General features: G+C 45.1%; 1 protein-coding gene across 1 annotated transcript; it reads left to right on the top strand.

Moving 5' to 3' along the window:
* Positions 1 to 3304: 3304 nt before the first annotated feature.
* On the top strand, positions 3305 to 13980 carry LOC131882787 (probable chitinase 10). The gene is made up of 21 exons (XM_059230046.1): positions 3305 to 3945; positions 4013 to 4222; positions 4293 to 4530; positions 4596 to 4848; positions 5318 to 5626; positions 5696 to 5822; positions 5901 to 6210; positions 6283 to 6435; positions 6502 to 6794; positions 6870 to 7147; positions 7219 to 7437; positions 7522 to 7723; positions 7786 to 8409; positions 8559 to 9386; positions 9454 to 9950; positions 10017 to 10630; positions 10692 to 10882; positions 10944 to 11434; positions 11508 to 13085; positions 13168 to 13350; positions 13420 to 13980. Exons 1-21 carry the CDS (start codon positions 3378 to 3380, stop codon positions 13879 to 13881), a joined length of 8628 nt encoding a protein of 2875 aa, XP_059086029.1. The 5' UTR covers positions 3305 to 3377; the 3' UTR covers positions 13882 to 13980.
* Positions 13981 to 15358: the final 1378 nt, after the last annotated feature.

The raw sequence follows: 15358 nt of genomic DNA, 5'->3' as shown, positions 1-15358 counted from the left end.
TAAGAGCGGAGCTAAGACTGCAAATGGTAGGTAAAATAAACTCTATGGTGATCCTAGAGACGGCAAAACTTTTGAACCACAGTCTTTCGATTGTTTTTAAAATTTGACACTAGCAGTGACCTGCCGAGGTAAGTTTCATTCAAAGAAAAGGGCATTGCATAGACTCGAATCGGAGATGTTGACACTGGAGCTAGTCCTCGTCCATGTTCAGGTGGTTCATGGACCGGCAAAAAGTATAGGGCCAACCTTTTAGCGAGTTCTTTACAAAGAACTGAAAGGTTGAGGAATGGGGAATAAAGAGTGAAGTACAATACATTTTTCAAGTTCTCTGACGAGTAAGCGATAAGCGATACAATGGAATAATGTTCCAACCAATGATACTTCGTTCGACGAAATGTTTGGCTTCACCATGAGCTCGAATTAGTTGACGGCCCAAAAAGATGATAAGCATTCTGCATTCATGTCTTTTAGCTACCGCTATGTAGCCATTTTTGAAGGAGGAGAAATTGGGACATAGCCGTTTAATTAAGCCAAAAATTGAACTACACAGTCATAACAACCCAGGGCTCAATAAGAATACAATACTTGGCCTCTAGTTTAACATACTGATTCTAGACCTTGGTTACCCCTGACCGTATAGAGTGAATAGTAAACGCATCATGTGATGAAGAGGCTCAGCCTTCCGAACATGGAACCCCTGCTATGAAAATAAATCCCAAAGCGTCAATCACCTGCATATTGATCTGAAATCTACAATTTTCCAATAAAAAAATTCATATTTATTCCTGAATTAGAATTATTATTATTATTACAGTATTATTATCATTTTTGAAAAAGATACCTCATTTTCTGATCAAAATTCCTGATCCATCCCATTTTTAAGGCCATGCCATATTCATCAACCAATGTGTTGGTGTATCAGGTATCATATGCACATAAATTTGAATGATTTGTAACTATCAGTTTTTTGTTCTTGAACTGCTTGGGGTTTCAGTAAAGATGCCCCCAAAAATCCTACCGAAAAGCATCCAAAGGGAAAAACATTTTTTTAAATAAACTTTCTAACCATCTAGGTTCCAAATTTTGGCAGTATTGTAATAAGACTACAACCAAATGTACTAATTTAAAGGACACGTCTAAGGTGATCATATGAATCAAACTAACCATCGGCATTCATATGAAAAAAAGAGTTGTGTCTTAGCCTCAAAAATCAATACACCCCGGAATATACCATTAGCCATTCCATTGAAGTGTCCCAGAGCACGAGGTCAGCAGTTTACTTGACACTCTCGTCAAAAATAAAGCCGAGAGAGTCGTCAGTTTCTTCTGCCCGTACTGGAGAGCGAATCCACACTTCTAACCTGAGGGCAAACTCCACCCAAACGTTGGCCACCACTCACTCTCTGTCTGTCTGGCTGGTTGGCATTCAAGAGGGCATTGGTGAACTCCTCCGGGCTCGCACTTGGAGTGTGCATACGATTGTCAAAACCAGGCCATAGGAGGCTCTTACCCGTGGTGATTGGATATTCTCTCCTAAACTGTCAGAGGTCTGGAACGTGCAGCAGTAGCCAGATAGGATCTCTAGAGCGACACTAGATCGTTGAAGCTTGTCCACGATTTCGTTTCACAATTCAATTGGAGAGCCTAGTAGTCAATCACCCGTACGGACTAGAATGCTCAAGGAGAACCATGATGTACCTTCATGGATCAACGTCCACCTTTCCTTCCAGATCATCAAAAAATCAGGCTTAGAAATACAATCGATCTAGAGTGGTTATCCTCCCTCCCATTGAAGCCGGTCTGTTTTCGATCGACTTGATCTCTCCGTCCGACTCTCCAACTCTCCAACGTTTGACAGCACATTCCTCCTCGTTCTCTCGATCGAGCTCTTTTGTCTTGAGTGTTGGTTGACCTATGTTGCCGAGGTCGCTCCAGAAGGCCTGGAAGACGACACTGAAGATGAAGAAATGAGCGGAGAGGAATGGAGAAACGCGTCGCTTGGCTTCTTCGTCAAAGTTGGCTGCTTTCGTGGCCAATCCCCAATGCTTGATGGCACTTGAACCAGCAAACGCACAACGGATGGATTTGAGGGTACTTCAGTAGAGTCCACTTTCGTGGCGGTAGTGTCTTTGGGTTGTTCTTTTTTAGGTGGCTTGCTTGGTTGGCTGGTGGATGATGCTTTACTTGGGAAGCAGGCAGGCCAAAGGATGAGTGAACTGGATTATTTTGGGGCATGGAGAGAGGCAGGCCTTTTGGAATAAGAAAAACTTTGAAGGAAAGTAGAGTGTTTCATGGAAAAACATTCTAGCTTGTCAGCCCAACGGGGCAACAACATTACAACCTACCAAGCACACATCAGTTTATTGTCCACAAATTGCACTTCCTTGGCGTGAGTACTTCATAGAATACCATAGGTTCACATTGAACTGGACTTGAATTGTTTATATGTGACGCAGGTAGAAATCAATCAGCCCTTGTTTGTGAAGTTCAAACATTCAGATACCTTGAGGCCAAAATGAGGCTCTTTTCTCGAAATCATGGCGTCAATCTCACTGACATTCATGCTTTTCAGACCCATTTTAAACATTAAAAAAAAACCGGAATTTGAAACCGGAGCAGGAGCCCTCCTCGAACATGCCTATAAGCTTTGCGAAAGATTGAGATCGAAATGCCAGATAATCAACGAGAAACGGTTCCTCGTTTAATGTCCATTTCAAGTGGTGTTCATTGTTTTCTTGCGATCCCACACAAAGATAACCTTTCCCAACTGTGAGAACTCGATATTATTTGATTCAAGCCAAGTTGCGATTCGAAACCATACAATGCCAAGATGGATACATATGCCTCTTCAATTACCTTCATTGAGATTCAGTCTTTGAGTCTGAAAATTCTCAGGGCCTTCTTTGATTGATCGATGCGTGAAACGAAGAGGATTTGACTTCATTCTTGCCCAGACCATGACAATTGAAGCCTGACCTAATTCCAATCCAGTTTGGGGACTGCATAGTTTTTTCCGATGAAGGCTTTCTGATCTTATCGGTTAACGAGCCTGAACGTTCAAGGAGAGACATTTTTTTAAAAACGTCTGGACAAACTGGATCTTCCAGCCAACCTCAAACAAATGATGTTTTCCAACTCCAGATCAGTGCTTGGTCGGGACGAACTTTGGGTCATTCACCTCCTCTAATCATCTTATTACCCAAACCCGTCACTCTGTGTTCACTCAGGCATGCTCGGTCGTTGGGCCTGGGGCCCTTTTAAGACAGGCTCAAGTAAAATCCGAGCTGAAAGATTAATGGCCCGCAAGTGAAACTAGGCATGCAGAAAAAAGATTGAACGGCTGGAATTTGCATTTTCATTTTTAGTCACACCTCACCATGAGGGACTATGGGCGCCGCCGAGGCTTGAACATGGGCGTGGCACAGCTTCTTTACCTTCTGGTACTTGGCACACCTTTGAGCCACGCCTTCAACTCCTACTATCCACAAAGACGATCCTATTCGCCCTATCACGTTGAATCTGAAAGCTTCAGCCGATCCTCTGTGGAATCTCCACCCAATATTATAGAAGATACCGCTCCTGTGACTCGTCCCATCCAGACCTATCAACAAGATTTGACCAGCATCTCAGTGAACGATCCCGAGAGCTTCAGTCGAGGAGCAGTGGAAGCATCAATAAGGAATCCTCAACAGGTTCAAGAAGAGCAACCTAAATATGATTTCTTCGGAGCTGCTCAACACCTCGACACTAAGCCCAAATTCAGTTTTTATGGAGCGGCTCAGTACTTGAACAATCAACCCCAAGGGTACTTTGGCAATCGAAAGTACGAGGAAGAAGATGAGCAAGAGGAGGATCAGCTGGCATCGTCCCAAGGGGACTTTTACCCGGCCCGTTCAGCCGTGGAAAGCTATCCCCGTGGAGTTACACGAGGAGCTCCCGTTGATGGTAAACTACTTTTGATTCCCTGTTCCCAATACTCTTACATGCAAAGGCCATTGTACTAATTTCATAGGAGAGTCATCCGAGACTGGAGAAGATTCGTCGGCCTTCAAGATCATCTGTTATTATGGCTCGTGGTCAATTTACCGACCCGAACCTATGAACATAAAAGTGTCCGACATTGATCCGTTCGCCTGCTCTCACTTGATCTACAGTTTCGCCGGCTTGGATAATCAAACATGGGAGATCACATCCCTCGATCCCGAGCAAGATATCGTCAAAGGTAAACTTGACAGGGATCAATTGGAGTGAGTGCGTATCAAAGGTTCACATCCGCTCCTTCGCTCTTACAGGAAATTACTTGGCCGCTTCGGTTTTGAAGAAAACGAACCCTAACCTCCGGGTTATGATCGCCATTGGCGGCTGGAACGAAGGGGGTCTGAGGTACTCGCAAATGGCCGCAGATCCTGAGCGGCGAGAGATCTTTGTCAATTCCGTGATTAAGTTCTTGGATCAGCATAATTTTGACGGCATTGATTTGGATTGGGAGTATCCCGGAGCCACTGATCGTGGCGGCACTTATGCCGACAAGTAAGTAGAACCTTGAAGGCCTTGAAGGATGTGAACTCAAAGTTACTAACCAAAGCATATTTCAGGAAAAACTTTGCTGATTTGGTGAATGAATTGTCTGCTGTGTTGAGACCCCGTGGTCTCCTGCTCTCAGCTGCTGTTTCAGCCGCCAAGTTTCGAATTGACGAAGGGTACGATGTTCCCGCAATTTCCAAGAAGCTGGACTTTATTAACGTCATGACTTACGACCTTCATGGCTTCTGGGACAACAAAGCTGACCATCATGCTCTTCTGAAGGAGAGGGAAAACGAGGACTGGGCGGGCAAAAGTTTGAACACGGTAAATATACGTATATCTACGTATCTATTTGTCCATGTTCAAAAGGAATTAATAGGAACGTCAAAGCGATACACATTAGATATAAAGTTGAATATTAAAAATGGTTCGAAGTGAGTAAACAAATGTTGTCATTAATTGAAATTTCAATTCAATGATTTTGGCGGACCAAATGCCACATTCTTATCATAATGAATGTGCCAAAAATGGGACTACTTGAGCAAAGCTTGTCGTTTTTTACTCCGGGCATGGTAGCATTTTAAAATAACATAAATTCAAAATCTTTTACGATCTTCACAAATTGACAAATAACATATGAAACGTGCAAAAACATTAGGCGCAAATACTAGTTAACCATCTTTTAACAGTCCGGTAGATAAGCCAAATTTATCTTTTGCACTTCCACGTAAATACTTTCTAGAGGTTTCAGTTATCACTTCTAAATATGACTTTTATGAACTCTCTTCTCTAGGATCACGCTATTCAACACTGGATTAAAAAAGGAGCGCCCGCCGAGAAAGTCATTTTAGGTATTCCCTTCTATGGTCGTAGCTTCACATTGGCCGACAAGAACGATAATAAACCCGGAGCCGCCACTATTGCGGGTGGAACCCCCGGCGTGTTCACTAATGAAACCGGATTCCTAGCCTATTACGAGATCTGCTATGGATTAAATGGCGATGATGGTTGGCAATCCCACGAGGATAGAGGCGGCAACCCCTACGCCGTGAAAGGCAATCAATGGGTGGGATATGATAATCCTCAATCCATTGGAAAGAAGGTGGGTAGGCTAATGGTCTTGGAAAATAGAACGAAATCATCGTGTTGGGTCTCTATTGCTTCTCCGTAGATGGATTATGTGAAGAAGCACAAACTGGGAGGGGCCATGGTTTGGGCCATTGATCTCGACGACGTCTTTGGCGTATGCAATCAAGGAAAGTGGCCTTTGATCTCCAGGATGAATGACAAACTCAATGGTACGTTTAGTTCCAGCTAAAACATCGCCCCCAATTATCTTATTTGGGCTCGACTTCAACGCATCTTGTCACTAGTAGGAGAGGGTGTGATCGTGGAAGTGCAGGGCGAGCCCTTGCCTCTCCCAGACTTGAGCCAGCCTCTAACCACAACCACAGAAGAACCATTCGAGGTCCAGATCCTGGTGTGCAAGGAAGGCGAAACCGGACTTCTACCAAGCACCGCGAACTGTGAGGAGTTCTACCAATGTGGAACCGACGGAAGCGCCACCAAATTCCGATGTAGCGACGGACTTAAATTCGACGCCGAGAACGGCATTTGCAATTGGCCGGATAACGTGGATTGCTCAACCAGAAATGGAGGTGCTCCCCAAAGCTACAGATTGAACAAGTAAAGGAAATACTTCGTCAAAAAAAAAAACAGGCATCGATGCAGATTGTGACCATCAAATGATTTTCGTAGGTGCTCGTCTGTCCAAGATGGACTCTACAGCGATCCTGTGGCTTGCGAGAAGATGTTCTGGTGTCAAAATGGCATTCAACATAAGCTTTCCTGCCCTTTTGGACAATTCTTCGACCCCGAAGCTGGAACTTGCAGCTATTTCGCCAAGTTCAGGTAATATGTGTGGTCGAATGTCTCATAGTTGTTCAAAGCTTAACTAGTCTTGTGTTAACATTTCAGATGCCCTTCAGGCAAGATGGTTAGGGTGGGAGAACTCAATTATCCAGCTCCATCTATTCAACGATACCTCTTGCCTCAATCTCAAACCTCGGCATATCGTCAGGGGAGATCTACGTCCAACAATGTGGTGTGCTACTTCGCCAATTGGGCGGTCTACCGCGATGGGGCGGGCAAATATGTACCTGAAAACATTCCGAGCCAACTTTGTTCCCACGTGGTTTATGCCTTTGCTCGATTAGACGCCAAAACACACACGATTGCTTTGTCAGATGAGTTGCTGGAAATCAGTCACGGTAAGCCTAATGACTGCTTCTTCATTCCCTTATTTTGTATTTGAAGCCAAAGTTAGACTAAATGCCATGCTTTAGATTATTTCAATCGTATGGTTCGGGAAAGCAAAGCGAGAAACCCGAAGGTCAAGACCATCTTGGCCATTGGCGGTTGGGCCGATTCGGCTGGAAACGCTTACTCGGTTCTGGTGAACTCGCCCTCGAAACGTCAAAACTTTGTCCGAGAGTCCAAGAAGTTTCTGAAGAGCTACGGCTTTGACGGAATTTCGATTGATTGGCAATATCCAGTCTGTTGGCAAAGCGATTGCTCAAAGGGACCCGCATCAGACAAGCAAGGATTTGCTGCCCTTCTCCAGGTACTTTTTTCCTTTGGGTCCTACTCCATTCAGAGCAACGTTTTGATAAGTCTTTTTGGTCGTCCCAATAGGAATTGAAAGAGGCTTATGGTCCGAGTGGATTGATTGTCATGACATCCATTTCTGGATTCTTCCCCATTTTGGAAAAGGCCTACGATTTCCAAACCATTGGTCAAAGCGCAGATTTGATCAATGTCATGACGTACGACTACCATGGGTTTTGGGACGAAAAGGCCTACCATCATAGCCCTTTGAAGGCGACCATAGGTGTCAGCGAGAAAAAGAGCGCCGTAAGAGTCTCTTGACTTCTCATCCCTTGAAATGAGATTCCCTAAGTATGTATTGTATAATCCAAACCTGAAATGTAATTACAGGAATTCGCTCTGAACTATGTCAGTCAGCAAGGCGTTCCTAAGGAGAAACTTCAAATGGGAATTGCCCTTTATGGACAAGCTGTGGTCCTGAGCACGATCAACAATCAGGTGGGCGCTCCCATTGTTCCTGGAAAACCAGCGTCCCCTGGACCCCACACCATTCAAGGGGGCATGTTGGCTTACCACGAAATATGCTCTGGAAGTAAGTCCATTTAAGGATCCACTGGAATAGCTTCTTCACTAATGCCGTCCTTCCCGTTGTAGTCAAATCTCAACAATGGACTAAGAACAACGGTGATGATCGATATGGCCCACACGCCTACTCTGGTCAAGAGTGGGTGAGCTTCGACGACCCAGACATGATGAATACCAAAGGCCAATTCATCATTGAAAACGGCTTTGGGGGAGCCACTCTCTTCACCATTGATTTTGACGATTTCAACAACGAGTGTTGCCAAGGACCCAATCCGAATTTGAATGCCATCAGTCAAGTGCTCCGGGACTTCTCATTGAACCCTCCAGCAGATTGTACCAGCCCACCGCCCGTGGTCACTCCTCCACCACTGGAGGAGGGTTCCACCAAATTTGACTCCTTTGGTCCCGAATGGGTCCCAACCACCCCATCCTATCCAGAACCCCAGAACCCTGGTGTTACCGTCTCAACCACCGATAGGCCCGCCACGATCAAAACGACCACGGCGGGAACCGTGGTCCCAGAGGGAGGCTGCAAGAACGGCGCTTACTATCCAGACCCCGCCGATTGTTCCGGGTTTATGCAATGCGTCAACAACGAATTGAACCCTCTCTTTTGCGGGGCACCCCTGCTTTGGAATGACGTGCTCAATATTTGCGATTGGGACTTCAACGTCAATTGCGCCAATCGAAGAAGTACGTGCCCATTTTATGACATTCGATAGGAGCTGAAAGAGTGTTGCTTCGAGTTGTTGAGTCGTGTCTTATTTACGACACAGCATGGGGCTGACTTGGCCGATTTTGATGAATTGATTTCTTTGACCATAATATGGTTTTACTTTTAGGAACCAGCCAGGAGTCTCTTACTGGGGGCTACCCTCAAGGAACTCTGGATGAATCTCAAGTAGAAAATGAAGATAATGCAGAAAGTGAAGTAATCGAAGAGAAAGTCGAAATTATCATAGATGAGACCATTCCATGCCAACCAGGCGTATACGAAGGCGTTCCTGAGGATTGCTCCGCCTATATCCAATGCCTTGATGGTAAGAGAAGAGTTCACTACTGTCCCGAGGGTTTGTTTTGGAACTTGGACAAGATCACGTGCGACTTCATGAGCAACGTTGAATGCCAAGATCACTCCATCAAAGCTGACCGTCAAATACTCCGTGCTGGCTATCAGGAATCGCCTTGTGGAGGTCCAGAGCTAATCAGAGATCCCAACAACTGTCAAGGCTACCTTCAGTGTGATGGAGAAGGATCGTACCTCTCAAGGTCTTGCGGTGCAGGACTAAATTGGAACAATATTGTTTCTCTCTGCGATTACCCAGACAATGCTCCCTGTGATGCTAGTCAACCTGAGGTGGGAGATGTCATGAGGCCTCAAAGCCCTGGACTGACTCCAGGAGATACTACTACCACCACCACTACAACTCCTCGTCCCATCAATAATGCTCCTTTGGAAGTAGTGGAACCGACTCAGGATCATTTGAGTGGGGATTACAAGGTGGTGTGCTATTTCACTAATTGGGCCTGGTATCGTCGAGGCGTGGGCAAATATCGCCCCGAGGACATTGATCCCGAGCTTTGTACTCATATTGTCTATGGATTCGCCGTTTTGGACTATTCAAACAAGATCATCAAAACTCACGACTCGTGGGCTGACATCGACAATAGTAAGTTGACGAGTTGAAAGAGCTAAATAGGCGTGCTAAACGTGCCAAAACTGATTTCTTGTTTCAGAATTTTACGAGAAGGTCGTCGGTCTGAAACAGAAGAACAAGAACTTGAAGGTCACTTTGGCCATTGGTGGATGGAACGATTCTCAAGGACCCAAATACAGTGACATGGTCAATAACCCCGCATCGCGAAAACGATTCATCAATCACGCTTTGGACTTCGTTGAGAAGCACGGTTTTGATGGTCTTGACCTCGATTGGGAGTACCCCAAGTGTTGGCAAACCGACTGCAACAAGGGGCCTGATTCTGACAAAGAAGCTTTTAGTGCTTTGATTAGGGAACTCAGCGAGGTGTTCAAGCCCAAAGGTTTGTTACTCTCGGCGGCTGTCAGTCCCAATAAGAAGATCATCGAGGTTGGCTATGAGGTGCCCCAATTGGCTAAATATCTTGATTGGATTGCCGTCATGAGCTACGATTATCACGGCCATTGGGACAAGAAGACCGGACACGTGGCCCCCATGTACGTCCATGAGGACGATGAAATCGATTACTTCAACACGGTAGGACCAACTGTCTTTGAAATGAGCAATATGTCGATGGATTTGACGAAGCATACCTCTTTGTAGAACTACACGATTCATTATTGGTTGGAGGCCGGAATACCCAAAGAAAAACTCATCATGGGAATGCCCTTGTACGGCCAAGCATTCTCCCTTCAAAACCCGTCCGAGAACGGCTTGAACGCTCCCGCTCCTCAAAAAGGACAAGCCGGGCCATTCACTCAAGCGGCTGGATTTTTGGCCTACTACGAGATCTGCAACATGGTCAAGAACAAAGGGTACACTGTGGTCGAGGACAAATCTAGCCCCAAGACCATGGGTCCGTATGCCTTCCGGGACCGCCAATGGGTGTCCTATGATGACGTGGCTATGATCAGATACAAGTCGGAATACATCCGCAAGTTGGGGTTGGGTGGTGGAATGGTGTGGGCTTTGGATTTGGATGATTTCAACAACGTTTGTGGTCAAGGAGTTCATCCTTTAATGAATACCATCAAAAAAGTCCTCGGTCCCCAAAAGGGTGAATACCCAGGAGTGATTGATGGCAGTGGCGACGAAATGATTGACAATTGCGACCAAGACAACAAACCCGAAACCGGAATGGATGACCAAAACGAAAACATGCCCGTAGATATAGAGGACAACAATATGTCTGGACAATCCGAGTCCGATTCAAACCAGTGAGTGAACCGTAGCAAAAAAATGATTCAAATTCGTTTTCTAAACATAATCTTTTTGCAGAGAGCAATCCGAGGAATATAAAGTGGTGTGCTACTTCACAAACTGGGCGTGGTATCGACAAGGGCCAGGGAAGTACTTGCCTGCCGAGATTGACCCATCGCTTTGTACTCACATTGTCTACGGATTTGCTGTATTGGACTCCCAACGATTGCTTCTCAAGCCTCACGATAAATGGGCCGATTTTGATAATGGTAAGAGCAAACAAATAGTATTTTGACATAGTGTATATGTACCCTCTTTTCTGCTCAACAGAGTTTTACCAGAAAGTGACCGCCTTGAAATCCAAGACCAGAAAGGTTCTCTTGGCTTTGGGTGGTTGGAACGATAGTGCCGGTGACAAGTACAGTCGATTGGTGAACAACCCGGCGGCCAGGGCAGCCTTCACAAAACATGTGGTCGAATTCCTCGAAGAGCACAACTTTGATGGTCTTGACTTGGATTGGGAATATCCCAAGTGTTGGCAGGTGGATTGCTCGAAGGGACCCGAGTCTGACAAGCATGCTTTCACTTTGTGGGTGCAAGAACTTAGCGTTGCTCTTAAAGCCAAGAACCTCCTCCTCACTGCAGCGGTCTCTCCCTCCAAGGCCGTCATTGAAGAGGCCTACGAAGTCCAAGCTTTATCCAATGCCATGGATTATATCTCCATCATGACATACGACTATCATGGGCAATGGGATAAGAAAACGGGCCATGTGGCGCCAATGTTCCACCATCCCCTGAATAGCAATGAGTTCTACAACATGGCAAGTTTATAGAGGAATGTATGTGGCCATTGAATACCTTCTCACTCATTATCTCTCTCTCTCTCTCATTCAGAACTACACCGTCTTTAACTGGTTGGAAAAGGGCTTGGACAAGAAGAAATTGATTTTGGGCATGCCCATGTATGGACAATCCTTCACTTTGGCTGATGCTAATGAAAATGGATTGGCAGCAAAATCTTACGGCGGTGGTGAAGCTGGACATTCCACCCGATCCCGCGGATTCCTGGCCTATTACGAAATTTGCGAGAAGATCAATGAAAAGGGTTGGCAAGTGGTGCGGGATCCCGAGAACCGCATGGGTCCCTACGCCTTCAAAGGCGACCAATGGGTGGGTTTCGACGACATTGACACGATTCGATTCAAGAGTGAGTATGTGAAACGCATGGGATTGGGTGGAGCCATGATTTGGGCTTTGGACCTGGACGACTTCAAAGGCTTGTGCGGCGGTGAAGACTATCCGCTCTTGAAGACCATCAACCGAGCATTGGGATATCGCAACGATGAACCCAATTCCGATAACGAGATCAGCGGCAAATTCCGCATTCAAGATGAAATCGGCGTATTCAGGGCAGAATTCTCCCAAGGTTCCTACTCTGCTTGCAGCGGAGGTGGGTCAGCTAAGATTCCTGGGAACTGTGCCGCATTCCAAGTTTGCATCAACGGAGAATATGTCACCCGCCCTTGTGCACCTGGTACCGTATTCAATGGAAACATTTGTGATTGGCCCAATGACGATGAACCCTGCATGGAATCAAACCAAGTAGTTGTATCAAATGAACCCGAGACGGAAGAGCCTGGAGAGCCCATCCTTTACCCTGATTACAACGAGGATAGCAATGGCCAAGGCTCTCCCATTGTCACCCCCATTCCCTCCACTATCAGCACAACCACAATTGCATCAACCACAACCCAGAGCTCCTTTGTTCCCGGTCATCCTGGCATGGGAACAACCACAGACACGGGAATGAAAGTGGTTTGTTACTTCACCAATTGGGCCTGGTATAGACCCGGCATTGGAAAGTACGTCCCTGAGGACATTGATCCCAACCTCTGCACCCATGTCAACTACGGCTTTGCTGTCCTGGACCCGGATCGCCTAATCATTAAACCTCATGACACGTGGGCGGATATCGACAGCGAATTCTACAACAGAGTGAACGCCCTCCAAAAGAAAGGCGTCAAGGTCCTTCTTGCTTTGGGTGGATGGAACGATTCGGAAGGAAATAAGTACAGCCGCATGGTGAACAACGAGAGCCATCGCAAACGGTTTGTTGAAGAGGCACTGAGGTTTGTTCAAAAGTATTCCTTTGATGGTCTGGATTTGGATTGGGAGTACCCCAAGTGTTGGCAAGTGGATTGCGACAAAGGACCAATTAGTGACAAAGAGAATTTCGCCAATTTGGTCAAGGAACTCAGTGCGGCCTTCAAGCCTCATGGTTTGTTACTCACGGCGGCGGTATCGCCCAGTAAGGCTGTTATTGATGCGGCTTATGATGTGCCAATTATCTCCCAATATTTGGATATCATCAACGTGATGACTTACGACTATCATGGGCATTGGGACAAGAAGACGGGACACGTGGCTCCTCTTTTTGATTACGAGGAAGCCACCTATGGATATTTCAACACCGTAAGCTTGAAAAAAGAAACCCACGAAGCCTACCAAAAATAAAATTCAACGGTGAAATGACACGGAATTCTCTTTTCCACAGGAATTTACTATGAATTATTGGAAGGAGCTTGGAGCTGATTCCAAGAAACTGGTCTTGGGTATGCCCATGTACGGCCAGGCATTCACTCTGAATGATGCTTCTCAGACTGGACTGAATTCCCCGGGCACCAAGGGCATGGCCGGCATGCAAACCAGAGCCGCTGGTTTCTTGGCCTACTATGAGGTACAGTACCATGTGACTTATTTACGATAGAATCAAGGACGACCATCTCCAATCTCTCCTCATTTATAGATCTGCAAGGCTATTAAAGAGGATAACTGGGCCGTCAAGAAACATCCAGAGGGTTCCATGGGACCGTATGCCTTCAAAGGCAATCAATGGGTTGGCTTTGATGACTCTGCTATGATCAGGAAGAAATCTCAATTCGTCAAAGACAAGGGCTATGGAGGAGCCATGATCTGGGCCCTGGACCTAGATGACTTCCGCAATGTGTGCGGCTGCGAGCACTATCCTCTATTGAGAACCATCAATCGCGTTCTTCGGGGATTGGCCACGCCAGACCCAAAATGCGATATCCCAGAATCGAACCAGGCTCTGCCACGAATTCTTCCATACCAGACGGCTGCTCAGTATGGCTACCCTCAATACAACCCCTTTTACATGGAAACCAATTCCTATCTCTCACATGGAGCTAGTAATTCCAACAAGTACCCGTCCAATCAATTTCCCCTACAGTATTCGGTCAAATACTGAGGCATTACTCATTCGCTCAACATACCTTGCAGGCGTGAAATTTTCTTTTGTCCGGGAGCCTGTTGCATTATGCATAAATATAAATCAGACTGAAACTTACCAATGACTCGTGTTATCATCTCTATCAGCCCAAGCAACTGAAGGATTCAATAATAGCATCCTACAATGTAGTAGCCTTTGCTCATTTGGTCAATTCATGCGTCAAACATGTCCAGAGTACCGTCGTCCTTGATCGATCCTTTCGATAGGGGATGAGGTCCCACAATTATGCAGAACAGTTGTGCAAAACAGTAGTAGACTCTAAAAACCTAGTACGTGCTCTAAAGCTTAAAACGGAAAGGCTCGGAAAAATAATTGATGAAAAAGACAAACAATATTTATTCTAATTGGCAGACGTGTGAAAGTGGTTGGAAAGCAATTGAAATTGTTGATCCACTTTAGATGTGATCCATTTTAAGTATTGATGGAACGCAAATTTTTGAGTTTCATTTATAGGCACGTTTTAAGATTATCATTTTGAAGGTGTTTTCTGAGATCAATGAGTGCTTGTGTTTTTGCTGTCTTCGTACTCATTTATTTTGGCATCTTGGGAAAACACCTCATGTTGCATTATGAACGCAATGTTATGAATCAGTTTTTGACATCCAATTTAAACCGGTTAAAAACTTTCTAGTTAAAGTCTGACCTGATCTGTATCATAAAACCAGTTCATTATTAGCAAGCATGAACTGCACCAAATATTTAGGATTCTTCAATTTAGGTTGGATGTTCAGTGCCGGAACAACGTTCGTTACGTTTTATTACGCCCTTGGCTTAATGTTAGCATATTGACGTTAACCAATATGAAAATACACTTGGCCATTTTTTTTAATCCCCTCCATATCCCCGCTTATGAGCTCTCTCAAAAAATGCAAAGAAGACAGAGTTCTCAAGCCTCATAGATTATGTTCTCTTGAAACCCTGTTGCTGAAATATGTTTTGCTTTCGAATCTGACATCAGCACCCGGAAATATTAATGCCTCACTTTCTTTCATTGCGGTGTTTTTGTGGAAAAGTACCAAAATATTCTTTCTCTATCCAAAACCAATAAGCTATTTTTTTGCCCACAAATCAGTCAAACAATACAAAATTGTAAATGGTCTTAACCGGCATATCGTCAAATTTTTCAGGTAAGGTGTGCCATTGTCTGGTATCAGATTTGATCTTTGTTTGTTGGTGTGATTAGCGTCTGAAAATTACGCTAAGGAAGGTCGCAGAGAAGAAGCAAGCCGGGGATCTCCCTCTTATTAGGAATTGCTTTAACCAATCGACTTAAAACATTAACTTTTGATTGCAGGATCTCAATCCAAGTCACTGGCCTCGTTTGCTTTATCGCAATGACAAGGACTTAAAAACAATAATGCTTAATTTGACAGCCTCTAGTTATTACATGATATTTTTTTCAAAGATTGATTTATTAAATGAGGGCCATTTCGAA

The sequence above is a fragment of the Tigriopus californicus genome, chromosome 6 (assembly GCF_007210705.1).
Source record: "Tigriopus californicus strain San Diego chromosome 6, Tcal_SD_v2.1, whole genome shotgun sequence".
Taxonomy (NCBI): domain Eukaryota; kingdom Metazoa; phylum Arthropoda; class Copepoda; order Harpacticoida; family Harpacticidae; genus Tigriopus; species Tigriopus californicus.
Note: the sequence above shows the minus strand (reverse complement) of the source record. Positions and strands in the feature narration are given on the sequence as shown.